This window comes from Mauremys reevesii, linkage group 14 (assembly GCF_016161935.1).
Source record: "Mauremys reevesii isolate NIE-2019 linkage group 14, ASM1616193v1, whole genome shotgun sequence".
NCBI classification, from domain to species: Eukaryota; Metazoa; Chordata; order Testudines; family Geoemydidae; genus Mauremys; species Mauremys reevesii.
This window is the reverse complement of record NC_052636.1, coordinates 43,689,805-43,717,616: the sequence shown is the minus strand read 5'-3', so window position 1 is coordinate 43,717,616 and position 27,812 is coordinate 43,689,805. Positions and strand designations below refer to the sequence as shown.

The 27,812-nt window shown below is 48.7% G+C and overlaps 2 protein-coding genes across 2 annotated transcripts in view; one reads left to right on the top strand and one right to left on the bottom strand.

The window, feature by feature from the left end:
* Positions 1–1,674, top strand: part of LOC120381386 (zinc finger protein 850-like) — a gene marked incomplete at both ends in the record, with an annotated part of 78,702 nt that extends 77,028 nt beyond the window's left edge. Inside the window, one exon of the mRNA XM_039499580.1 lies at positions 878–1,674. Within this exon, the coding sequence (XP_039355514.1) occupies positions 878–1,674 (797 nt within the window). The remainder of the gene's footprint in view (positions 1–877) is intronic.
* The window catches only part of LOC120381758 (zinc finger protein 420-like), a gene marked incomplete at both ends in the record, with an annotated part of 237,354 nt that overhangs the window by 99,937 nt on the left and 109,605 nt on the right, over positions 1–27,812 (bottom strand). The window lies entirely within an intron of this gene.

Sequence of the window (27,812 nt, the reverse complement as noted above, 5' to 3'; positions counted from 1 at the left end):
CTGCTTAAAAATGAGCTGGGGGTAACACCATGGAATATTCTTTGTGACAAGTATCCCACAAATTCCACTGACCTCCCTTGTTTTCTTTGCCTGGAGTAGGGCTTCCAGATTCCAAACCTGATGTGATCTCGCAGCTGGAACGAGGGGAAGAGCCGTGGGTCCCAGATCTCCAGGGCTCTGAGAAAGAAGTGCTCCCGAGAGCTGCCTTCACAGGTAGGGAATTGGTTAAACCAACTCAAAAACTGTCTGTGAATTCAGGAAACATTTGGGATGCCCTACAAAGACCCTGTGAGCTCTCCAAGTTCAGGATTGTTCCCTGCAGATGTGGAATCATTAGGCAGTTGTGACTCATGGCTTCCCACCTATACTCTGACAAGTGGCAGCAGGTCCCTGCCCAATGTAGCTTTCCCCAGAGTGTTCTGGTGAGATGCGGACTAAAGCTGATCTCTTCCTCTCTCCTCTGGGGAAGGGTTTGGGGAAAACCAGCTCCTGGTCGGTTTGATCTTTCTCACACATTTTGGTTTGTTCATCCCTTTTTCCATTCCTCTCTCTGACATTTCCTTTCTCTCCGGTGCAGGGAGTGACCTATGTCTGGATTCTCTCTGTCTCGCATCCGGCGATGGGCTGGTGAGTGAGAATGAGGAGCAGAAACCCCAGCAGGAAGATGCTGAGCAAGTAGAACCACATGGAACGTTGTCAGGAAGATCCAAAGGGAATGTTTCTGGGAGTTGTGCACTCCCAGAAAAAGAAACAGCCTGTGAGACTCAGCAGAGGTCAGAAGAAAACTTAAGTAGCCTCTCAGACCTTATTCCACACGAGAGAATCAACTTGGAAGAGACACGCTACACATGTGGGAAAAGCTTCAATGGGAGCTCAGACCTTGTCACTCATCAGAGAATACACAGAGGAGAGAGACCCTACATGTGCTCCGAGTGCGGGAAAAGCTTCAGTCAGAGCTCTACCCTTATCACACACTGGAGAACCCACACTGGAGAGAAACCCTACATGTGCTCTGAGTGCGGGAAATGTTTCAATCAAAGCTCTGCCCTTATCACACATCGGAGAATCCACACAGGTGAGAAACCTTATGGATGTTCTGAGTGTGGGAAACACTTCATTGATAGTTCAACCCTCATCTCACATCAGCGAATTCACACAGGAGAGAGACCCTACACGTGCTCTGAGTGTGGGAAAAGCTTTAGTCGGCGCTCACACCTTATCACACATCTTAGAATCCACACAGGAGAGACGCCCTACACATGCTTTGAGTGCGGGAAACGCTTCACTGATAGTTCAGCCCTCATACCACATCAGAGAATCCACACAGGGGAGATGCCCTATACATGCTCCGAGTGCGGGAAACGCTTCAATTGGAGCTCACACCTTATCATACACAGGAGAATCCACACAGGTGAGAAACCTTATGGATGCTCTGAGTGTGGGAAAAGCTTCATTGATAGTTCAACCCTCATCTCACATCAGCGAATTCACACAGGAGAGAGACCCTACACGTGCTCTGAGTGTGGGAAAAGCTTTAGTCGGCGCTCCCACCTTATCACACATTGTAGAATCCACACAGGAGAGAAGCCCTACACGTGCTCTGAGTGTGGGAAAAGCTTCAATTGGAGCTCACACCTTATCAGGCATCAGAAAATCCACGTAAGAGAGAACTGTAATAAATGCCTTGACTAGGGCTGAGCAAAGATTTTTTTTTTAAATCACATTTGCTAATTCCCACATAGTGATCTTTGCACCACCTTCACCGTAGTAGCTCAGCTCAGCTCCTCCAGATGAGTTGCCTGCTTCTGCCTTTTCCAGCTCACCCTTCTTTGGGGTCAGTCTTATGATCTTTTCTATTGAGTCGTAGGAGTGTATGTCATAGAACCATAGAATATCAGGGTTGGAAGGGACCTCAGGAGGTATCTAGTCCATTCTCCTGCTGAAATCAGGACCAACCCCAACTAAATCAACCCAGCCAGGCTTTGTCAAGCCAGGCCTTAAAAATCTCTCAGGATGGAGATTCCACCACATCCCTAGGTAACCCATTCCAGTGCTTCACCACCACCTTAGCAAAATTAGTTTCCTAATATCCAACCTAGATGGCTCCCACTGCAACGTGAGACCATTGCTCCTTGTTCTGTCATCTGCTACCACTGAGAACAGCCAAGCTCCATCAGCTCCAGGTTGGAGAGAGGTTTGATTCCCAACAAGCTACACTGAGGCAAAAACCACCTGTGCCTGACATCCACTAGGGCTGTACATGGCGTTGGCTGCTCAAGTTAGTGATCTTGGTGTAAAAAGACAATTATAGTTGTAGAGCACATGCAGCCAGGTGCAGGGGTTGGCATTAGCTTCCCCCTTGTCCTGACCTAAACTCCATCACTTTCCCTAGTCTAAACAAACCCTGAGCATCACGGTTATACTGTTCCCCCATTTCACAGCAATTGTTAGTCATCGAGTTCCCCCTTTGGGAACAAATTGTTTCATTCCCCGTTGCTCTGATGTTGCTGCAGGTTGTGCTGGAGAGCAGATATTTTTACTACCATTTTCCACACTTAAACTATATTGAACTATAACAAAGAGCAGGAACAGGGCAGGGATAGGGGAAAATGTCATTTTACCCTCTGTAACAATAGAAGGAGATAGGGTAAGTCAGAGGGATTCCCCATCACCATCCCAATCCCCCTGTTGTGCAGTTGGTTAGGTCAGTATTTTTTCTAAAGGGCTGGGAAGAGGATTCCCTCGTAAATAACTTGTAACTAAACGAAGTGCCCATGCATTGGGCTCCCAAAGCCGTTGTGGCCCAGGCCCTGCAGGAAGTGGCTCCTGAAGAGATCTCCTTCCTCATTGGCTGCATGTTGCCTATTATTTGGGAAATACAATCTCTATCTAGGTAGAGATGGCAAACATGGAAGTGACATTTCTCTTCAGCTCACCCCTGGGAGATGCTGCAAATGTGTAGAAAATGAAATCCGTGTTGAATGTGATATAGCTGCAGAAAGATACCTATTTTTAATAGAGACCTGACATTTGTTGTCTTACAGGGATTCTAAGTTGCACCTGAATTTAGTCCCTATTTTAAATCTGTGCCACCAGATTAAAGAAATAAAAGGGCACAGTTGGGGGAGTTGTACCTCACTGTCGCTACTGATCTGTTGTGAGGTTAGTGAAGAATTCTACGCCAGAGAAGTGTAAAATTACTCCAAGTAAGGTCAAAGATTTGACAAGAACTCAGGTAGAAATTGCAGGTACTAGTGGTTGATTTTCACCCCAGAGATGGAAGCTGTGGTGTTTTTAGAATCCTGCTCCCTAGTTAAGTGGCATTGATCACATTCCTAAAGGACGCCATGATTAAACTGGGCACAACTGTCTTTTACCATCTGGCTCCAAAGTTAGACGAAGCACAGAGAGAAACAGCTGATTCCTTCAGAGCCATTCCATGCCTACGGGTCCCAATCTGGCTGCCTTGTTGACAAGAAGCACTTCCTTGCTAGCCAAACAATGGTAGCCAATGAGGGAATGTATCAGATGTGAAGTTCAGACTGCAGGATACTTGAATGCTGAGTCCAGAGTCTGTGAAAATAGAACACAGGTGGTTGTAATTCCTCAGCATCTTCCTGCTGGGGTTTCCCCTCCTCATTCTCACTCACAGTCCCATCACCCGATGGGAGACAGAGAGAATGAGACATAGGTCACGCCCTGCACCTGAGAGAAAGGAAATCTATGCCAGTACCTGGTTCCTAAACTGCAGCTACAGTTCCTACTCCGGGCAAATCCAAAGCCCGAGAGGTGCAGAGATCCAACCCCTTATTATCTTAGAAACGGTTTGTTCCCTTTTCTATTTTTTGTCTGTTTTTTTATGAAGTTGGAGAACTCCCAGTCTTTCTATTTCATTGGAGTGTAACAGTGCGGCTCGGTGAGGGTGTGAACACCTCTGAAATCTACAATGGGAAGATGCTAGGAAGAATAGTTCTCCAAATCTTAATAGCCTTAAAACCCTGCCCTATGGAATGACAGAATGCATGCTCCTCACCTGTGCAAGCATTGCAAGGAATTGAGCGGTCAGATACATATTGTTCAGCGAGAGCTGTTTGAATTCTTTTACTAATGTGTCTCTTAAGGTCTGTATGTATTTTGGGGCGAGAGGGTGAAGAGAAGTATTAGCTACATAATAGTGAAATCTAAGGAGAAAACTAATTAGCGTTGAGGTTGTGGGTTAAATGTCAGCAATGATTTGGTTTTGGTATTGAAATATTCAGCTGGGTAAATCTGGGTTGCAAGGCCTGGGTCAAAATCTCTGATTGGGGTTTCGGCATCACTAAATGTGCACCTGCCTTCTTGGGTTGCTCTTTTAGGATTTATAGGGGTTGGTTTTTCTGCTGTATTAATCTGATGGTTGGACTAAATTGACGACTTGATTCCAGCGCAATATCCTTGTTAACTCATTGATTTCCTGATTTGACCTGAACTTTATCACTGTGTTGTTTAACTCTTAGCTGAGTGGTGTCTATAGTCATTTAGCCTTAGTGACGTGCGCTCTTGGATTTATTTGTTCATGTTAATAAAACCTGTAACTGGGAAATTGAGTCATTTCTTTCAATAAGCAACAGGGGCTGGAACTTTTCTTTGTATATTTCCCTTTAATTCAATCTCCATTTTCTTCATTTTACACTGTTCTAAGTTAAGGAACGTGGAGCAACAAAAACTGACACACACCTGTTGCTGCCCCATTCGGTGCCCATCCAGCAGGAGCAGAGAACAAACCCCTCCTGGAGCCGGGATTGTCACACTGGACTGGAAATACAGACGCGTGTTCCCAAGCTTTGCTGTCTTTCTCCAATCATGGCATAAGGGTGACACCCACACCTGCTTGTAATCACGCCTGGCAGGAAGGAGACCCCTATGTGCATTGCCTTGGGAGCAGGGGGATCTGGGAGACACTGGGGGCTATTTACCCAGAGCTCAGGAGCAATCTGCTCAGGGGTGATGCAGCAGAAAAGAGCTGGGTGCTGCTTTCCTCACTTATTTCTCCTTATCCCCGTTCAATCTCTCCTCTTTCCCTTTCTTCCCTCTTCCTCCACCCTCTGGCAGGGAGACGTGGTCACTTCCCTGCTCCCAGGGGGGCTCACTCTCCCGTAGCTGGATTGGCCCCTGTGAGTGCTAATAGGAGCGAGAGCCTGAGTGCGGGTCAGTCCCTGCAGCGGCTCTGGGACACACGGGGGCAGGAGGAGGAGCAGAGATGGGGCTAGTTCCCACCTCAGACAGTCCCTGGCCCGGTGAGTGCGGCAGCTGCAGCCTGGGTTGGGCTTGAAGGAGCCAGGAAGGGGCCGGAGCAATGGGGGGCTGGTAGGAAGGAAGCAGGAAAAACAAGGAAAAGAGCCGTGGGGCAGCTCCTGGTGGCCAGGCTTTGGAAGGTACCAGACACTGCTGGTGCTGCTGCCTCCAGTGTGCGCTGGGAGCCGGGCTGAGCTCCGGGCTGCTGCTGCGGCGCCAGAGGGGCTGCTCCAGGGACAGACTTTCACTGAAGCACTTTCTGTGCCCATCCGAGGTGGGGACTTTCTCCAGCTGGACCCAGTCCCAGGCTCTGCTGCCCCTGGCCAGGGGCCGCAGGGGCCAGAGGGACCCCAGGGGCAGCCCTGGGTGGGCAGAAGAGAGACTCCACACACAGGTCCCACAAGCTGAGGGTCTCACAGCCCCTGCAGATCTGCTCTTGGGTGGGGTCTGGACAGCGATGGAGCCCCGGCCTCATGCTGCCTCAGGTGCAGTGTGAGAAACTGCTGTGTGTAGGAATTTGCTACTTATGGTGCACTGAGCATGCCCAGTAAATCTGCTGAAGCCACTTCCCTTCACGCTGCCCTTTCTCAGAATCAGATTCTGCAGATTGCTATTTACAGGGTGTCATAAACGTATAGCTACACGTAGCGTAAAATACCCTGTAAAGGGTTAAAAAGCTCAGATAACCTGGTTGGCACAGGACCAAAAGGACCAAAAAGGGAAGAAAATACTTTCAAATCTGTGGGGGAAGATTTTTGTTTTCGTGTTCCTTTGTTCTCTCTGGGTCAGCGAGGAACCAGGGCATGGAAAATACATCTCCCTAAGCACATAGCATAGAAAAACCTTAGAGATCTGTCCATAGGCAGGTCCTTGCATAGCTTGCTGAGTCACAAGGTGTATCTGCCTTTTCTCAGTGGGTCAATTGTATAGCTGATGGTCTGTAATGGGCCATCAAGCAGGCTAGGCAGAACTGACACCAACTTGTCTGGCTGGGGTGTTCCCTGGAAGCAGAGCACAAGTTTGAAATACAGGCAGCATAGAGCCAATATTCATAACATCAACTACAAAAACGATACATAGTTAGAGATAGCATAATTATAATCAGCCAATCAGAACCTCTCCATAGACCCCTTACACAACAGCCTTTCTACAATATTGGCTGCAAATATAGAACAGCGGTTGCAACGGTGATCTATACAGTTACAGATTATGTCAATAACATCACAAGAGGTGACATGGCATCAATGAAATTGAAGCTGGGGCAGCAAAGAGCCACCAAATGTTCTGAGGGCTGGAGAAAAATGCCTTCTAGTGAGCTATAGAAAGAGCTCAACCTGTTTAGCTTGTCAAAAGAAGATTGAAAGGTGACTTCATTGAAGTGCTGAAGTGCCTTAATAGAGAGAAGGGATTGGGTATTAAAGGGCTCTTGAATCGAGCAGAGAAAGGCATAACAAGACCCAATGGTTGGAAGGTGAAAAGAGACAAATTCATATTACATCTAAGGCACAAATATTCAACAGCGAGGATGATTCACCACAGGAACAAGCTACCAAGGAAAGTGATGGATTCTCCATCTCTTGATGTCATTTCATGAAGACTAGATGCCTTTCTGGAATGTGTTTGCCCCAAAAGTAGCTCTTGTGTCCTACAGGAGGCCTGTGATATGCAGGGGGTCAGATTAGATGCTGTAATGGTCTCTTCTGGCCATAAAGTTGACTCATTTCTGAAAAACTGAGTGTAGCATTGGGAGCAGCATCTGATGTTTCCCTGTCTAGCTGGCTTGCTGCCTAGAACGAACGCTCCTTGAGTGGGGTGATCCACAGGGAGTAGCTCAAACCTCCAAAGTGCCTGGCCAGGGGCAGGACATTGGCCCAGCAAGGGAGGGGTGTGGCAGTGACATCACAAAGGCCTTTTGCAGGACCTCAGCCTATTGGTCCAAGGTGGTGGGGAGGTGGTGACCTCACAGAGAGATGCTGACATCAGCCAGGCAGGATGGGGCGAGGGGCCAGGGAAACCTCAGAGACCCCTGTGGCTTTGCTGCAGCAAGTCTCCTTCTCCAGGTCTCTCTTTGAGGACTGAGGGAGTATTCGGGTTCACGGACGTGAGCGCCAGGAGGAACCTCTTTTGAGTTTTCTCCTTCCCTTTCAGTGATTTTACTAGAAAACAGCCGTCCCTGTTTAGAAGGTAAGAGCCTCCTCGAGGTTTGAAACCTGTTCAGTCTGATCCATCTGGTGAGTCTTGAATTCTAGGCATGGAAAACACGAGCTTAAAAAGGCAGAATTTTATTGCGCACCTGGGATTTTGTCCCTTAGAATCACTGGGGACATTAGGGTTTGTCCTTTTTGTTTCACCTTTTCCTCCATCCCTCCCTCCCTCCTTTCTCTTCTTCTCTTGCTTATTTTGTTCTTTCTCCTGTTCCCCTCCCAACACCGGGAGGGAGGGGTGTGTGTGTTGCGGGGGAGTGCTCTGCAGCTCCCACTGTGGGAGGTCCACCCAAAAATGTGGGGCTGAAATAGTGCTCAGGCAGTCAGGGCCGGATTAACCTTCTCTGGGTCCTGGTACCAAACATATTTGTAGGCTCCTATGTAGTCACTGTGGGCTCTGAGTGTGGGCCTGGTGGGGCAGTGCCGTTGGTGCCATAGCATACCCGCTACTGAACCTCAGAAACATTTTTCATTTTGATCACACACCCCTACATGACTATATGCATTGCCATACACAGCTCCCTCAGCCCCCGGTTTTCTTATTTAGCTGTACACCCATGTGGGTTTACCAGTGTCCACAGTGAGCAGAACTTTCATAGTGATCAAGGAAACTCCCCACAGATTTATCTCCTTCCTCATTCAGACCTTCTCTAGCCATGTCTCCAGTACCCCCCATGTCACCAGTCACGGCATGTGGTCCTAGTCTCAGCTCAGAGTTCTAAAGCCAGCAGATACCTGATCAGTTCTGACAGATCCCTCCCTCAGCCCCCATCCTGCCATGTGAGCCAGCCACCTGCAAACACCATCTCCCCAAAGTAAGGACTTAGCCTTTGGGAATCTGAAGCCACCAGCCTCTCTCCCTCTGCTCCCATCTACATGCTAGTCTGCTACCTGGTCACCACCACCTCTCCCCAGACTTGTTTCCTTTCCACTTTGGACATGCTCCCACCCAGCTGGAAGCTCCCTCTGCAGGCCTGACCTGCTCCCTCTTTCCCTGCTCCCCCTGACATTCCTGTCCTACTGGTGACCTCTGTTCCTTGAGGTTAACTCCAGTGTCTTTAGCTGCTCTAGCTTAATGGCCCCAGTAGTCACAGAGCCACCTGCAGCTTCTCTGGCTACAGCCATGGGGCCAGTTCCCAGACGCCAGCCTTAGCCAGCTGCAGCTACTAGCCGCAGGAGGGGTGGCAATGCCAAGGCTGAGCCTGCTTGAACCTTGCAACGGCAGCACTAGGGACTCTAAATCCTCAGCCCTGACCCTAGGCAGCTGCAGACTCTGGAGTTAGGCACTTCCCTTCTCTAGGCCATGGCTTTAAATACCTGCTGTTGGTGTCACTAGGCCTAAGTAAACCAAAGTTGTGACTACAGGCCTGAGTGAACCAGAGGTCTTCCATGCTGTGAACTTTAACCAGCCTAAGATGCTAACAGACAGCAAGCAAAATGTGTAACTGTCAGCTGTTTCAGCTTGCAGATGCAGGAGTTTGAAACAGCAGAAGCGGCGGGGAGGAGGGGGGAGGAAAATCTGTATGCGTTTGTGCTGTGAAGGCCAGAGATAAGAATGCGAATGAGAACTTTTCTAACACGCTGAAATGTAATGCCTAATGTAGCTGCTGTTGGGAAGGGAGGGGTGAGGGGGAAAACCGAACAAAAGGCTTACACAAGCAAGGGGGGTATAAATGCTGGGACCCCACCTGCGCGCGGGTGTGCAGGATTTGAGAATGCTTTTCTCCCTGGCACCATTTTTGGGCTCAAATAAACCTGGTTTTTGCTTCTCCACCCTGGTGTGATAATTAGTGCGACGCACACCGGGCAACGAACCTGCTGTTGCTCCGCCTCGGGCTCTTTGAGCCGGCAACAGTTTTGGCGTCCCTGGGTGGGCTCGAGGCAAAATTGTGCCTTGCCCGGACTCCTCCAATGGGGGGTGGACGATGGTCACAGCCGACGCCCAGCGCGCACCGGTGCCTTTACCGGGGGCCTCGGCAGAGACGCGTCAGGCTGACCTTGGGGGACACAACGGTGCAACGCACTCAGATAGTGGAGAAGCAGTTGCGGGCGACGGTGAGGAACCGGTCTCATGGATAAGGTAGGAACAGTCCAGTGCTGTGAACCTTTTTTTCCTGTTAAGACCTGGGGACGCCCAGTGTCTCCCTAGAGTATGGGGCAGGGACAGAGTATAGGCAGGGCATGGTGTACACCCTTAGAAAGCATTCTGACGAATTGGAAAGTGTTTGAATCAGATCCATTGACTAAAAGTAAACTGAAAAGATTTTGTACAGTAGACTGGCCTCAGTATCAGTTAGAGAGCCAGGAAAGGTGGCCACCAGAAGGATCACTTAATTACAACATGATCCTTCAATTATTTCTGTTTTGTCAGCGAATGGGTAGCTTCTGAAGCTGTTTGTATGTAGAGCTCTTGTAAAAATCCCCCATCATATGCCCCAGAGCTGCACTGGGAGGAGAACTGTCCGTGGGAATGTCTGTCTCTGTTGGGCTCATGCCATCTAAACTTATTGACTGTGCAGCAAGATAAGATGCATCGTGGTAATAGGAAATAATGGCCTTGGTGTGTGTGTGTGTGTGTGTGTGTGTACCAGTGTGAGTGTTCGTTACCGGAAGACGCCCAGACTACCCTGTGAAGCGATTGCTAATGATCAGGAGTATTCTAACACAAGCCCGGTAACTAGTGGATCTTTAGGAGATCCGACCCACGGTGGGCTGACTCGGCCTGGCATCGTCCGGCGAGGAAGCTGCCTGGGTCTAGGAATGTGTGAACCCATCTTCCCTCCCCCCCCTTCCTTTCCGTGTGGGCTACTGACAGTCTGATCATCTCACTGGATGCAATCAGAGTACGCGGCGCCGTGTCTCCCAGAGACTAGCCGACACTCTTTGCTGAAGGGAGGTGTAGGAGAGTCATGGTCATCCCCGTTAGTCTCTCCTGTGTGAGTGTCTTGTAGGGAGAGATCCTTAGTTTATGAGCCGCTAGCGCGGACAGGGCACCCTCTCTGTGTGTGTAAGTGGAAAATGGGTAAGGGACAGTCTAAAAATTCTACCTCACCCCCTAAGGGTACCCCAGCATAGTACATGTACGTACATTATGGTCCTGAAACCTGCAGGTATTTAGAGAATTGGAATCTTCACATGCATGAAAATCCATCTAAACAGTGCCCATTAGAAGGTATCTTCAATCTAGATAAGATCATATATCTCAGAGGAGCTTTTAATCACAAAGAAAAGCCTCTGACACAGTGTGAGCAATTTGTCTAGGAACGGGTTAATTTGAAACTCGGCTAACCCCAGAGATAAAGAGAAAACTGCTCTGCGTACAAGGTCAAGAATCAGCACAGACTATGCTAAGTAAAAACTGCTTTCAGCCCCAGCTGGTTGTGGAAAATAGAGACAGAGGCAAACCAAAGGCAATACAAGTTACAGAACTGAAATTACATTTGCAAAGCTTAATTTTCCAGTGAGATCCAACAGTGTGCTTCTGCAACCCTGTAGCTGGTATGGCTTGGTGACACTGGAAAAGCCATAGGGCAGCTGACCTGAACTGGAATCTCTGAAAGAGACACCGCAGGAGACTCCAGGGTGTAAAAGAACAGCCATCCCAAGAGCAGAAGCATGTTGGAAATTCTGGACAAGCTGTATACAGGATAATCTCCCGTCCGGCTATTCCCCTTCTCTGAACATTATACACAGACGTGGCCAGTCTGGATATGTGTAAGTATTAAAGTGGCTTAAGGCTTGGGGCATTCATATTTTTCCTGAGTGATGTGGGAGTGTTCCCAACACTCTCCATTGTTGTTTTATTATTTTTAATGAAGCTTTAAAATTTGGTTATATGGTGTGCTTTCTCTATCCACCCCACCCCCCCGTCCTGCAGTGTCAGTTTGATCACCTGACATGAGGAATAAATTAGTAACATACATTTGTCACAGTTTGGTGAGCAATAGAGAATGGGGGAGCCCTGCAGAATTTACACCATCTATCTGTTTTACCCTTGTTATTTTATGTTTGCTTTGTTTGGTATTGTTGGTGTTATATGTTAAGAATTGTATGATTAAAGGTGAGCCCTAATAGAATAAGGAAACACTATTTGGTTTTGGTGCACTATCTAGTTTTGGCTCTGTTCTGTTTAACCGGTTACTGTTGTTTTTCTGCTCTGTTCATTTGGGCGTTAGGTGTGTGGGCGGAACTGAACTTCTCGTTCGTAATTCCTCAGGGTGGAAGCCATGTGTGCGATGAAGCTCTGAGGTTGTATTGAGATCCTACTGTCCCGCCCCCTGTGACGGACAATGTACTAGAAGTGGAAAAATCTGGTTTAGACTGTAATTTTCTCTGCTTTCTGTGTAATTTTCTTTTCTGTTTAAGTGTCAGCAGACAAATGGGTGGGTCTCTGGGTAGACCCCCTTTAGGGGTTTGGATTATGTGTTAAGTAAATGGCCTTTACCCAATGGCCATGTATTTTTGCCAGGTGGCAAGCCTTACTAGGGAGGACTCGGGTAGTCTTGTAAGTAAAAATGTTTTAGGGAAAAGACCAGAAGGGTGGGGGCTAGTTGTAAAGCCCACCCTCCTAGCTAAATTGGTAGTGGAATAAGTTTGTGTCCAGGATAGGGACGATTCAGCGAGAAAAGCAGGATCGGGCCCAGGCGGGCAGGCAACAGACAGAGAGATTGGAGAACAGGTTGGAAACTTTTGAGGGTGTAGTGGAAAGAAGGAGTAAGTGAATATAAGCATGAGAATTTCAAATACTCCAAAGGATATTTGGAATGATGATTTGAATTGGTAAGTGGCTGTTGAAGGAAAAAGCAAGTGATTTAAGGGAAAAGCAAGTGATTTAAGGGAAAGTGAAAAGTTAACTGTGTAGTTGCTGGAGGGAACAGCAGTTGAACTTTGTAAAAATGCTAAAGAGAAGTTTTTGGTGTCTTTGAAATGTTTGTAAATAAATTCAGGCAAAGAAAATATGGGGTAATTCTCCTGTTTTGCCTAAAATTAACAAGAGTATTTGTATATTTTAAGTAATGATTGACTGCCCGGAAGGGGTAGACTTTTGTTTTTGTCTTTCAGATAATCAAAGAAAACTAATGCCAGCTGAACAGCATTCAACATACCATGCATTTATTTACTAACAGAGTAAAAATTATGTTTTGTGTTCTATGTTCTGTCTTGTGGTGTTTGTCTCGTGGCCAGAATTGTTGTGTTTAATATTTTTATGGGATGGTCTGATTTAAAATTAAGCAGCAGTGGTGAATTGAAATGCAGATACTTGTTTTGTTCTACTTAGAATACAAAGTGTTTGGATATATTAGAAAAATGTGATATACTAAAGTCTAATACATTTTCTTAAGTAAAAGAAAGAAATTTCATTGGCCAAATCTTTTAATTTAGAGTGATTATTAAAATTTGCATACTAACAGTCTTTAAAAGCAAGGACATGGAAAGTTAATCCACTCCCCATATTGTACATGGGATCCTTCTGGCTACCTCAGACTTCTAGCCAGAGGGCTGGGGATGGTGGAAAGCTATTGGACTAGAAGTTGTATTGAATGAACTCATCAAAGTGGGTGTGCTTGTCCTGGCTTGTTGTTCTAAAGCTCTGTACTAAGGTTATTTTAGTGAAAGGGTATATGTGGCATATGTTAAATAAGACTAATGTACTGTGTATGTGTTTATTGTTAACAAAAGGTGTATAAGTAAAAGTTTCTTTTATAGGTTAAAGGAGGAAAAAATGGGAAAAGGAAAAAGAATGAGTCAACTGAGAAAAAAAAAAGAATAGCTAACATGCTAAAAATAAACTGGCCAAGATTTGTGCTGAGACAAACTTAAAGTGGCCAGATGCCCTTCCTTTGGCACTGATAAGTATAAGAGCCATTACTTGGCTAAAAACCAGAAAAAGGTGGGACTTAAATTTGCCCATGCAGCTATAAAATTTGTAAAATCTGCAAAGACACTAATGCAATGTGTTAGGTTTCTTTTCTCACAGGTAAAGAAGAAACAACCCACAGATCCTAGCAGCCCTGCCACTCCTTGGAACCAGGAGACTGGGTCTACATAAAGATCCATCAGCGAAAGACTGCCTTGGCTCCACGCTGGAAAGGCCCTTTCCAAGTCCTGCTGTCTACCAACACTGCTGTGAAGTGCCAAAGACTGACTGCCTGGACCCAGGATTCTCACTGCAAAAAGACCCCTCCACATCAGAAGAATTTCCCTATTGATGATTAGCCTATTCTTTCTTCTAGCTCTACTGTGCTTCTGGACAGCAGGGAAAAAGGACAAGGTGACGTACTGGCAACCTCTCCCTTGTCCACTGACAGACCAACTGTGCCTTTAGACTTTTCTCGAAAAAGCAAAGCCATTACAGGGTGATATGTGCTGGAAACCTCTCCCCTGTAGGATGCTAAACCACAATTGTTTTGGGAAAGAAGAAGAAACACTCACTCCACTGACATTGCCAAAGTCCAGGAATTCCTGACTAAAAGGACATTGAGAACTGACCCTGGTGAAGAAACAAAGAATTGTACACTGGGAGGAAGAAAAATTTATGGGACCCATGCTTGGGAATGTGGTATTAATTGGATTTTGGGGTTTAATCTACAGGCTGCATCTTGTGTTTTGGATAAATCCTTCAGTATGTATTGCCCTCCCTAATTGGATTTTAAATGACATTGTCCTTATCAGGTTTTCAAATCACTTCTACATACACCCAGATTGCTCACAAGGGGCTGCCATTAGATTAGCACAACAGAGGGCCTGGGTTATTTCCTCTGGAAAGAAAGAGAATTGAGCAGATCCCTGTGGGCTAGGGCCAATATCTTAAAAGACAAGAACATGATAAGAAATTGGGCCAACTAGAAAAGGCTACTAGCCTTATTCTTGAAACTCAGCTATCTTAAGTACAGGCTGGAGTTGGTGAGTTACATGTCATTTCCACCCTTAGTTCTATGACCCAGCAGTTACTGACAGAGATGGTATTGAATATCACTGAGGCTGGGAAGGCATTGCAGTGGGATCTAGACCAGACTTGGCCCACTGCCCTTACAGATGCATCAGGAGTACCATCTGATCTGTGGTCATGGAGACATACTTGGACACTGTCTGAATGAAAGTGTGGACATTCACAGTGCTCCTTCCAAGCATATGGACCGGTTAGGGTGGGTGTAGGCTCTCACATACCGAATCCTGCTGGGTCCATGGGGAGCATGCATATGGGACTAAATTATTCACCAAGACATCTGGGAAATGAAACCACTTGGTATACCTGCCTGATTTATGGTCAGTGCCCCAATCCCTTAGTTGTTAAATGAACATTCCACTCTTTTGTCCATGTATTCATTCCTGGGTTGGGGGTGACTAAGCTCAAAAGAGCAGTTGTACATATATCTGCAAAGCTTCATTGCTTTTTGTCTTTAAAGTTTGAGAAGACTCGCCAAAAGTTTGTTGAGTATTCTCAAAGGGGGGAATTGTTGGTGTCACTAGGCCTAAGTAAACCAAAGTTGTGACTACAGGCCTGAGTGAACCAGAGGTCTTCCATGCTGTGAACTTTAACCAGCCTAAGATGCTAACAGACAGCAAGCAAAATGTGTAACTGTCAGCTGTTTCAGCTTGCAGATGCAGGAGTTTGAAACAGCAGAAGCGGCGGGGAGGAGGGGGAGAGGGGGGAGGAAAATCTGTATGCATTTGTGCTGTGAAGGCCAGAGATAAGAATGCAAATGAGAACTTTTCTAACACGCTGAAATGTAATGCCTAATGTAGCTGCTGTTGGGAAGGGAGGGGTGAGGGGGAAAACCGAACAAAAGGCTTACACAAGCAAGGGGGGTATAAATGCTGGGACCCCGCCTGCGCGCGGGTGTGCAGGATTTGAGAATGCTTTTCTCCCTGGCACCATTTTTGGGCTCAAATAAACCTGGTTTTTGCTTCTCCACCCTGGTGTGATAATTAGTGCGACGCACACCGGGCAACGAACCTGCTGTTGCTCCGCCTCGGGCTCTTTGAGCCGGCAACACTGCGATTCCCATCACCTGCAGCAGAGGCCACCAATTCCCACGCCCCCCTCAGCCAGCACCTAGTCATGCAGAAAGTGCAGCCTGCGTGATTGTGGAGTCTGGGGTGGCAGGAGGTTCCCGTCCCTGAGCAGCAGCCCTGCAACAAGCTCACATGCTTCCCAGTTGGGACATTAGCCGTTACTGACAAGGCTTGTCTGTGTTCCTTTTTTTTTATCTCACTGTTAGGTGTGAGAAGTATGAACTGTTCAATAGGTTCCATTAGTTGGTTAATAAGATGTTTATGAAGTAAATCACTGGTTCTAAAATAAGATCCAATCTGGAGCATATGAACTATTGACCCCTGGACTCCATCTCTGAGAGGGGACTTGTTTACCATCAGGACACAGGCTCAAACCAGTCCAAACCGGTTTTTCCCGCCAAAACCAGCCCTCAGCGTTCCATCTCCTCAGCACTTTTCCCGCCAGCAGCACATTCCTAACCCGGCCGGGGGGGGGGGGGCTTTCTCTAGCTGGGACCGGCCCCCTGGGCAGCTCCGGGCTCTGCCCGCACCAGCCCCCTGGGCCGGAGCCCCCCGGTGAGTGAGAGACCCCGGGGGGGGCACTGGGGCTGGGCAGGAAAGTGACTCTGCCCCGGGGAACCGGGGAGAAGCCTCAGAGCTGCCTCAGCCCCAGTGGGATTTGGGGGGCAGACACTGGGGCCTGGCGGGGGGGATCTCCTGTGGTGGGGGAGATGGGGGTGTCAGGCAGGAGGGGAGAAGCTGGAGTTGTGGGGAAGGTCAGTGGGACACGGGGTTGAACTGTCTCTGTGCAGCCAGGAAATTCCCGGGGGGGGGGGAGTGGCGGGCGGGCGAAGGGGGGAGGGGGGTTAATTGGATCCTGTCCCTGTTTGTGCCACTTGCCTCTCGCCCCCGATACAAATTCTCTCCAGTTCTGCCCCTTTTCTCACTCAGCGTCTCACACGGGGCTATAAAATCTGGGGCGATTCCCCCCCTTTCCCCTCCAATGATCAGCTCTCCCGTCTCCCCCGATTTCCCCCCTTCTCCCCATGAGTCTCAACTGTCAATTTAAAATCTTCTCTAGTGAGGGGCATTTTCCCACCCATTTTATCTGCAGCGATTTGTCCTTGTGTAGGTGGGAAATTGTTGCCCTGAGTTCTTCTCCATCCTGGAGGTCGCAGGGGGTTAAATTTCCCAGAGATCATCTTTCCCGTCTCCTTTGTGAATCATTTGTTCCCTCCTTTACCTCTGTTAAAATGTTTGCCGAAGAAAGAGACCAGCCAGATATTTAATACCCATCAAAGCCAGAGGCCTCCCCCTGTTTGGGGGTCAGTAGTTCCCAGCTGGTAACGGGAGAGTTGGCTGGACCCTTTTCTTTTCTCCAGCTGGCACGGGATGAGGAGGTCACTCTGAGTGCAGTGTGAGTTGAGAAGTATCCCAAACCCCATGGCAAATGGCCTCTGTGAGGGGTTGATTCCCACAGTGCTAAGATGTAGCCACTTCTGGGGTTTATCCATGGTGGCCATTATTTGCTAGTGACAGGCATGAACTTTTCTTACCTATTTTGTCCCTCCAGGCCTTCCATTCTCCAGTTAAAGAAGCATCCCCCAGGGCTCCCTCTGCCTGTGTGACTGGCCAGCAGGGGCCGGTGGTCACTTTCTATCCACTTCTCAGGCACTGTGAGGTAACAGTGTTGTGGGGTGGGGGTGGGGCTGTGTGGGGAGATAGCAGCTGAAGGGGGATTGTGGTGGGGGAGGCCTCTGGGTGGCTGGGCAGGGGATACCCTAGTTAGGTTGGTGGGTTCTGGAGATTTGGGGTTTCAGGGGTTGGTTGTGATGTGCCCAGCCCTGAGGCTGTGGGTCCTGGAGGTGGGTATCGCTGGGGGCCTGTTGGCTGCAGAACAGCCGGGGTGGGCGTCTCTTGGGGAGGCGGGACAGGGGGTTAGAGGGAGCCTGGTGCTGTGCCAGGGGCTCTGTCTGGGCTTCCCCCGCAGACTCCTGGGATCACTGCCCTGCCCAGTGCACAGAGTGTGTGTGGGAGAATCCCCGGTGCTAGACCAGGGGGTGCCCCTGTAAAGCACCAGGGGATCCCGCAGGGGGGAGGCGGGGGTGCCAGGCAACGGGCCGGGCAGATCCTGCTGGTGGGCGGGGGGGGGATCCTAGGCAGGCAGTGAGGGACTGAGTTCCCAGTGGGGGTCCCTTTTGGGGGGTCTCTGGCTGTTGGGGTCTCTTGGTGGGGGGAACCCTTTGGGATTCCCAGCCTGGCAGTGACGGTCTGGTGGGGGTTCTCTGGCCGGTGGGGCTCTGAGTGGTATCTGAGGTCCCTGGCCAGGGACTCTGGCGGCTGGGTCCCAGGGAATATCTGGGGAGGGGGGGCTGGGGCTCTGGGGGCTGCTCCTGACCTCGCTTCTTCTCCCTGATTAGCTTATGCCAGAATCCTGGCTCCAAGCACTGCCCGACATTCGCCGGCCAGGCCCAGTCACCGTGATAACTTTCTAGCCAGTTATCAGACACTGTGAGGTGAAATCACAGATTTTTGCTCTTCTCCCCTCTTGAAAACTGCAGGAACATCCAGTTCCATTGTCCTAGATTGTCCAGTCCTTGTCCTGGATCTGGGGGGTGAGGGAGGTGGGAAGGGGGTCAGCACTGCCGCACAATGGTCTCTTCCCCAGCATTCTGGACTCATTCTTTCTGAACTCTGGTTTCATTGAGACCATTGTTAATCCAGAGTCACTGTATGGAAAGACAAGGAGTGACTCCGGATGGACAGTGGGGCAAATGAGATCAGCAATTCTCCCTGTGAGGAGGGGCTCTCATTAGCTGCTCTCCAAAGGGAGCTAAAGGAGGGAAGCTGCTCAAACGCTCTGTCCCTCTCTGCTCCGGATACTGGGGTTCAGCTTCCTGGGTCAGATGCTGCAGCCTCCATTGTGATCTGGGAGACCAGGCTTAGCAGCTGCTGCTCCCCCAGCGGGGTTCTGTGCTGGGAAGTGACCTGAATTAAGGCTGCTTCTCTGCCCGGCCCATGGGATGACTTTCTCCAGCTGGTCCTAGCCCCCTAGGGCAGCCCTGGGCCCTGTTAATACTAAATTCTGAGCCAGAGTCTCTAGGTAACTGAAACACCTCAGGGAAAGTCCTGGGGACTGGCATGAAAGTGACTCTGCACAAACAGCCCCTCCTCATTTTTCCTCCCAGTAGCAATTGCCAGGAGAAAATCCAGCCATGGGAGATCAAAGCCCCCAGGAATGGGACTGTCCCAGCCAGAGGGGCAGGGAGAGAGGACAGGGGAAGGAGAGACTGAAAGGGGCAGTGTGAGAAATGAGGGGGGAGAGATTTCCAGCTCTCTAGTCCACCCAGACACATGTATTGCTGCATCCCTGGGCAGAACCACTTTCCAGTGAACAAAACAAGGATCAGACAGAGGAAAAGCCAGTTCCTGACTCCATATTCCCCCTGCTGGGGTGTGGCTGCCGTGGGGTCAGTGTCTGAGGGAATCCCCCACAGTGACTCCTTTGGTTCTGTTCTTTTCTAGCCTTGTGTTCAGAGACTTCGTTACGGGGTGAGGGGAGGGAGAAGGGAGGTTAAAATGTGTCTGGGCTTAGCCTGGCAGGAGGGGCGAGGTCTACATTGTAATAAACAGATTGAGCATTTCCCAGCATGGCAGAATCTAGGGTGTCTGTCTGCAGGGAAAAGGCCTGGGGGATTCTGATGTGTAATTAACTAAAACCGGTTCTGAAATGCCCACAACTGCCCTTCTCCCCCAGACAGGCAGCAGAATGACGTCCATGTTTTGCTCCAGCTCATCCCAGCCTGGCGTGGGACAGGGAAGAGAAATGGCTGCAGTGGAGCCAATTCAGGTAGAGATTATCGGGGGGTTGCTGGTGGGCTCCTGCTGGAGGAGAGGGAGAGCAAATACACCGGAGATGGGAAGGTTTGCACAGTCTGGTCTGGAGGTTGGAGCGGGGCAGGAAATTCACAGCGTGGGGAAAGGAGGAGGCCAGGGTGTGGCAAACCTGCTGGGAGTTATTTAATAAGTGGCCTAGATTCTAGGAACAGACCCAGGAGGTTGGGAGGTGGAAATGCCCTAATTTGTGAAGAAAGAAAATAGCCCACCTACATGGAGCTAGTCAAACTGACCAGACTCCCAGTGCTGGAGCTGACCTCACTAACCAGCAGCTGCTGTGAGATATGAAGGGGGCACCACTGAGTCAGGCTTATTGGAGCTGCCTCTCCCCTCATATCCTGCTCCTCACAATGAGGAGGTTATTGGGCTTCCTACCAGGCAGCTCTCCCTGGACCCTGCTAGGGGCTCCATCTCCTGTATCAGTCGGTGGCTGGTAGGCGTGTGATGGATCTGCTGGGAGAGACAAGGGGCTCTCTCTTCGTCCCCTCACCCTGGCATTTGCTGGATACGCTGAGCGGGGTCAGGGTGGGACTCTGTTGACTGCGATCCACCCAGAGCTTCCATTTGATTGGCTCCTCTCTGCCACAAATAGTGGGGTTGTGAGTGGGGAAAGAGGTCCTGAGTGTTGGACTCTTGCTCTTTCAGGGGCCGGTGGCCTTCGAGGAGGTGCTGTGCATTTCACCAGGGAAGAGTGGGCTCTGCTGGACCCCACTCAGAGAGCCCTCTACTGGGATGTCATGCAGGAGAACTATGAGACTGTGACCTCGCTGGGTAAGGGTTCCTGTCCCCTCGGATCTTGGAAGGGGAAATGAAGAGATAAGGTTCACGCCAGCCCCATGATGCCACCTCTACTCTGTCCTGTTTCAGCATCACCCCAATATGCCAGTGACACACACACACACTGCCACAGACCCTCCCCTGCTGCAGAACACTTTGGGAACAGAGCACAGGAGCCGTATCGCACAGTGTCAAATAGCTCCTGTTTGCTCAAGTGAAACTGGGGATTAGGTCTGGCATAACTGTTCCATACCCCTAATCATTTTTGTTGCCCTTTTCTGAACCTTTTCCAATTCCAATATATCTTTTTTTGAGATGGGCGACAACATCTTCATGCAGTATTCAAGATGTGGGTCTATCATGGATTTATTTGCTGTTTTTACAATTATGATGTATGATATATTCTGTTGTATCTAACCCTTTCTTAATTATTTCCAACATTGTTTGCATCATATTTTGCAATATATTCCAAATAAGGTAATTAACATGCAACATATGTGTCGTTGTTTGGGGTTTTAAGCTTTAAAAGGCTTGTGTGATTTTTAGCTCAGGGGGACAGTATTCCAATAGCTGTCGCCCCCTGCGCACTTTTAACTAAGAAAAGAGCCTCAGGCTGAGCTGATTCAAAATCAATCATGTGGTTGTTTTCCACAACAGCTTCAAGAGGTCCCTGTGATGGAATGTAAATGTCTTCACACCTTCCCCCTGCAGGAGAATGGCTGTTTGACCAGCTGTTTGCCTTGCTGTCTCTGAGGAACTGCTCTGTGGGTGTTCCCCCGAATTGTAACATTTTCAGTAATCTCATACTGTAAAACCTCATAACTTTACATACAGTGTTACTACACATTTTAACAGGAGGATAATATTCAGTAGATTATGCGTTTTCAAATGATACCTCACAAGCCATACTGTGTACAAAATTGATCATGATTTTCTAGAAGAGTGAGCACAGGGGTATAGACTGACACAGTGTCTGTGTGTGTGTTCCCAGCAGATATGTGGGTATTTCAGTCCCTTATAAGCATAGTGTTCGGCATCTTCAAGGCCCTGGGGAACTGGTCCTGGGAATTCACTGGTTTACCAAGTGTGACACTGGATGGAATTGTGAGACACTTTGGTATTAATAATAAAATAATAATATAATCTGATAAAATTGCAATGAATCGTGCTAGATATGCCATGTAAGTTGGGATCAACACTGCCTAGCCTGTTTGATGGCCCATTGACGATCATCAGCTGTACAATGAGCCCATGGAAAGGACCAAGGGGATACACCTATTGAGTCTGCAAGACATGCCGGGGTATGCCTGTCTACTGAGAACTCCAAGGCTTTTCCATGCCATGTGCTGTGAATCTTGTGTTTGGAACACAGGAAGTACAGGCCACATGGCAAAAGGAATATAAAGGGCAGCTGCATCATCTCCATTTTGTCTTCAATCCCCCTTCCTACCTCTGGAGCAACTTCTCTACAAACTGAAGCCTTGAACAAAGGACTGAATGACCCATCCAAACTGTGGATGTGTTCCAGACGTACTTTCAAGCCAGCAACTCACCAATACTGCTAAGAACCTGATATATCCATTTTGGAATGTATCTGACTGCTTTCCCATTTAACTTCTTTCTGTCTTTCTTTCATTTAAACCTTTAGTTTAGATGCTAAAGGATTGGCTGGAAGGATGGAATTTTGGGTAATATCCAAACCTATACTGACCTGGTGATGTGGCTGACCCTTTGGGGTCAGAGGAACACTTTGTTTATGTGAGCAGAGTTTTTAAATAACCTCTCACTGTACTGGACCTAGCTGCTGATTAGGAGCCAGAGAACTGGGATGGAATAAAGGGGGCCATGTGATTTCTTTTTTCAGCTTCTCGATTACCCGTGTGGGGGATCAGAAGCACAGTTTGTGACTGGTCGGTGAGTTTAACTTCAGTGTTAACCAGCAGTTTTGGGAGCATCTGCTCTCCCTTTTTCATCCTGCCCTGATCTTGGCATTTTCAGTGAGAACTGCCCCTGGCCCACCAGGTCACACTAAGCACTGAAGTTAAATGAATAGAATGTTTTTTTTATGACCAAGTCTTATGAAATCAACTGAACTCCTTTGTTTTCTTTCATCTGAGCAGGGTTTCTAGTTTTCCAGCATGATGTGATCTCCCAGCTGGAACAAGGGGAAGAGCCATGGGTCCCAGACCTCCAGGGTTCAGAGGAAAGAGAGATCCTGAGATCTCCCTGCACAGGTGAGGAAACATTAAACCACCTCAGAATCTGTAAGTCCTGAAGGAAACATCTGGGATGCCCAACAAAGCCCTTGGGGAGGTCTCTCAGTTCATTATTGTCCCTTGCAGGGGTCATATCCTCAGGGTAAATATAGTTCATGGCTTCCTATAGATCCTAGCAGACACCAGGCAGTAGCTTCCTCCCTTTCCCCTGCGTATTTGGATGGGATGTGAAGGCTGAATTCATCCCCCTCCTCTCTCCTATTTGGGGGAAGAGTTTGGGGGAGTTCAGCTCCTGATTTTTATTTGACCTGTCTTCAGCACTTGTTTTTGTTTGGTCTTCCCCTTTCCATCCCTGTTTGAGGTTTCTGTCTCTGTCATAGCAGGTGATGCAATGGCATGTGAGAAAGAGGAGCAGAATTCTCAGCCTGAAAATGTTGAGCCAGTGGGTAAAAACAGAGCATTATTGCAAAGATCGAAAAGGAATGTGTCCAGGAGTCATGAGCAGGGAAAATCCTGGGAGATTCAGCACAGACCAAAAACAGATCAAGGAAACCAGCCAGGGAAGAAAGTGGATACATTTATTTCCTGTTGGGGAACTCAGAAGCTCCTCATGGAAACCACAACACAGCAGGATATCCTCAGGCGAAAGAGAAAAAATACATGCAGTGAGTGTGGAAAAACCTTCTCTCACAGCTCAGCCCTTTCTGTACATCAGAGAATCCACACAGATGAGAGGCCGTACGAATGCACTGAGTGCGGGAAAACCTTCAATCGCAGTTCGCACCTTATTAGGCATCAAACAATCCACGGAGGAGAGAGCCCCTAGGAATGCCGTGAGTGTGGAAAATGCTTCACTAGCAGCTCAAACCTTAGATTTAATTTACCCTGGTTCCTCAACTGTTGCTGCAGCTCTACTACCCATCAGTCCAAAGACTGAGAGAAATGGAGAGTTCCAACCATTGTCCTTTTAGTATCTTATTGTTCCTCTCTCTGTTTTTTTGTGCTGGCCTTTCTATTCTATCACTTTCTGCCTTTGTTTAGTTGGTAACAGTTGGTTTCCATCACTCACGTTTGTTTAAATCTCTGTCCATTGTGAAATAAATTTTTTGCTTGTTCGATAACTGTACTCAAGTGCTGTGTGAGATACAGTAGCAATGGTCCACAGTAAAACTAGTAACCTGGGATACTTGGGCAAGAGAGGATCTGGGATTTCACCAGGTATCTGGTGATCCGGGCTGGACCCCAAAGGGGGACACGTTGAAGGAACTCAAGGGTTAAGGTGGCTGCTGTAGCTCAGAGGAGGGTCCTTGAGTTCCAGAAGGCTGGTGAGTTTGGTCACTAACATCCAGCTGCCAAATGCAAAACTCCCTCTTCCTTGTGGCAGGTGGCAACAAGGAGACTCACAGCCCTCAGCTCCCTGAGAAGGGTCACAGTGTGTCTCTATGTTGATCCACCTGTCAAATTCACACAGGGAAAGCTCCCGATAGCACAAAACTCTGCCCTATGAAATCATGGAACATGTGCTCTTTGCTCTGTGAAAGCATGTAAAGAATCCAAGCGCTGGAGGACAAGGTTTGGGTCCAGAGCGACCTAGACAAATTGGAGGATTGGGCCAAAAGAAATCTGAGGAGGTTCAACAAGGAGAAGTGCAGAGTCCTGCATTTAGGATGGAAGAATCCCAGGCACTGCCACAGCCTGGGGACTGACTGAGTGAGGGGGGTTTGATAGCAGCCTTCAACTACCTGAAAGAGCAGCAGTGTGGGCTTTCTCCTTGCCACTTTTGCTGGGCTGGGCAGGCGTCCTGGAGGCCTTTCTAGAAGAGAATTGGGAACTGAGTTAGAAAATCCAATGTGAAAACCAGAACCTCAGGTCTAGACTCATTTATTTATAATATAAAATCTTCAATTCTAGTGTCACAGTCAATACAATTGCTTCAGCCTGATAGTTGCCCAAAGGGAAACTTAACTTCTCTCCAAAGGGAGTGGAGAGAAAGTACTTTTCAGAGTCCAAGAGAGACAAGGTGGTGAGGGTAAGAGCTTGCAAAGGACCAACCTCTGTTGGTGAAAGAGACAAGCTGTGGAGCTAACCCAGCACCCTTCTTCAGTTCTGTGTAGCCTGGAAGGTCGTCTCTTCCATAACCGGCAGTTAGAACATAAGAACAGCCACACTGAGTCAGACCAGTTCATCTAGCCCACTCTCCCGAAAGTGGCCAATGCCCGGCGCCCCAGAGGACCCCTGGGACCAACATGGATACAACACCACCACAAACAAGGTTAAAAGTCAATGCACATGGGAGAAGGATCTTGTGTTTCATTCCTTATGTCCTAATCCCATCATGTGGCCATTTCCTTTTCTTTTCTGTTAAAAGCTTTGGTGTTTTGCACAGAAACATTATTTCCCCAGGAGAGACCCAGGAGTGGGGGCTGCATTCCTGTGCCAAACAGTCACTGGAAAGGAGCAGACAAAGGCCTTTAGGACGAGGCGTCCGTCACTGTCAAAAGATCATCTCCCTCCTGCAGGTCACTGGCAGCCTGAATTTGTTCCTTATCCTCCCAGAGTCTGGGGGCTGGAATCAGCACTACCCAGCCCCTCCGTATGTAGCAGAAACAAACACAAACCTGGTCTTTAAAACAAGCTGTCCCCTTCCTTCTCAGGGAAGATTTTTCTGTGATTTAAGTTGAGCTTCAGTTCCCCTCTCCTAGGGGTGGGGCAGGTGTGGGGCCAGCTCCCAGTGAGATCTGTTTTCACCTTTGCCCCCTTTCAGTCACTCTGGGATCCTAACTCTGCTCCCAGCTGTCAGGCAGCTTCCAGCCCATCCACCCTGTTCATTAACTCCATGGTCATGTGTCACCCCCTTTGCCAGCGCACAGAATCTGCAGGAAAGCTACTCCTGCCAGATGCATTGGTGGTATAGTGGTGTGCGTAGGTGTCTTCCAAGCAATTCATCTAGGTTTGATTCCCAGTCAATACAATAATGGCTTTTCTCTTCTGTTGTTTCCTCATTGGGAAGTGGTTTAATTTCAGTCACATTGTGTTACAATCACATTATCAATAGAATGAGACAATAAATGTGTCAAAGTCCAGCAGGTCATACAGGATGGAGGCACACAAGGGGCTGGAATGTGTCATCTGAGAAAGACAGAACACTTGGAAACCTGCATCTCCCATCCCCTGGCCTTGCGTGTTATGCTTCCAGCTGCGTGAGCTGTTTGTAGGCTGTTCCGGCATGGTGGGGACATGAAGTTTTGAGTCAGTTTTTGCTCCTGCAGATTCCTTTGCTGTTACAATTATAATGACATGAACAAAAGGGAGGCACAATAAACATAACCCCCAAATTGCAATACAGGTGGGGAAAGAGACGATCACGGTTAAGTCAAACACATCAAAATAAAAATTAATACAAAAAAGGGGAGGGGGGAAGAGATCAGGTATGTGGAGATCCCCTTGATATTTCAACGCACATTGTTAGAATCAAAGTTCAGACTTGACACTGGAAAACCTGCAACTACCCAGCTCTGTGAACACCTGTGATGAGCAAGATGGAGTTGGGACACCTGTTCTGCTTCAATCATTTATTGGCTCTCTGTTCTCTCCTTCTTCTCCCCCCAATTCCTCGTCTCCAATGTCTCTGCCTTTCTCCTCTTGCTCCCTCTCCCCTGCCCTTTCCAGGAACTCACACTCTACAGCATTTAGGACAAGCCAGAGCTCCCATGTTCTGCACATGAGCCTGTGTCAGAGGACGTGTGACCCCGGTCAGAACCAGTCACCAGATCAATATGACCCTTTATGGGCGACTTCTCTGCCTGCTCTGCAATTTACATCTCCCCTCTCCCCCCCCCCGCCTGCAAACAGGGTGGGGTACAGCTCTGACAGAGGCCTAACAGGAGAAATTTCAGCCCAAAGACAAATTTGTGTGAAATGTTGAGAAATGAAGAGCCCCCCAAATCCCCAGAACTCTAGTGTCACCCCCATGGCACCAGCACAGGGAACCCAGTGAGATGGGGTTACAGAATACAAGGGGGGAGGCAGCAGGGAGAGAGGTGACAGGGAATCTCTCTTTTTCTTCTCTCGTCACTTTCTGTTCTTCTCTTTCCTTCCAGGAACTGCAGTCACAGCAGGGAGGGGTTTGTCTCCGTGTTTGTCACGGAGGTGGTGGAAGTGACAGATTCTGTGACTTCCTGCAACCTCCGTGACTTCTGCAGTGGCCACAGTGGCTGACTCCAGGGCCACTCAATCAACTGGCTCCAGGGACCGCCCAAGCAGTGGCCAATGCGGCTGGCCCGGGGACCACTTGACCAGTGGTCCCGAGGGCAGCAGGAGCAGCCACAGCTTGGTGGCCTCTGGCAGCACTTCTGGGGTGGCCAGAGCAGCAGCTGGCCCCCTGGCGCTCCCCCCTGCCCCAGCAGCAGCTGGAGTGGCAGCGACTCTCAGGGCTTCTCCCCTGGTAGCTGGTGCTCATTAGCCATCAAATAAATCAACACGCTTCCCCCTGCAAGTGGATTTAGCCCGGGACCCTCAGAGTCAGCAGCTGTTACGCCCCCACTGAGCTCTCTGGTCAGGTGTCCTAGTGCCGGGAGCCTCCGATGTAGATCCTAAAATAGCGTTTTTGCACCAGGGGGGCTGAAATTTTGGACCAGACATTGTAGCTCCTCTGTTATTTTACTGAATTGCTTCAAAATAGCAAGTGTAGAAAGTCTCCTAAGTGCCAGGCTCTCTGCCATGGAAACAGCTGCCCCTGCTCTCCAGGAGTCTGTGCGTTTCACCCAGCAACGTACACACCTGCTCCGCACTGAAGGGGGGTCAGACAGTGACGGTAACGCAAATCTTCAGACTATTAACCCAGGTCCCTTTCTTTAACCCAGGACGTGCCAGTCACCTGTTAGCCATGGCGTTATCTTCATCTTCAAATACCTCTCAGGACATTTAACAGAGGGAGTGAAACCCCCTCCCCCGAATGGCTCCCTGTTGAGGCGTTGTACCGTACCTGCCCCTGGAGACTGTCTGGTTTTATACTCTTAGAGCTTTTTCTCTTCAAACCCCTTATCCCAATCTCTGGGCCAACCTCCGCATTTCAGAGTTTAGAATTTATTCTCATCACCCTCCTATGGCACTTTCCATGTGAACTGGGCAAAGCAAGTGGGGGAAGCTCCGTGGCTAATGAAAACCAACGCTCTGGGTGAGGCCTGAACTCACACCCACAGCTGTATTTCCCCCTGCATGAGCCACTATAGTTGCTTCTTAGACAAACTTGGGCTGTAGGTGGTTATGTGTGTCTGTGCTTCACCACTTTGGCTGCTCTGTGAAAAACTGATGGTTCAAACAGAAGCTGGTGGGTTTTTGTTTTGTTTTAAGCAATTAGAGTCTAGTATATTTTAACAGGCAGAAAATGTCCTATTCTGGTCTAACCCCATTTGACTCCTTCTGTCCATCTTCTTCCTTCCCCCTCAGT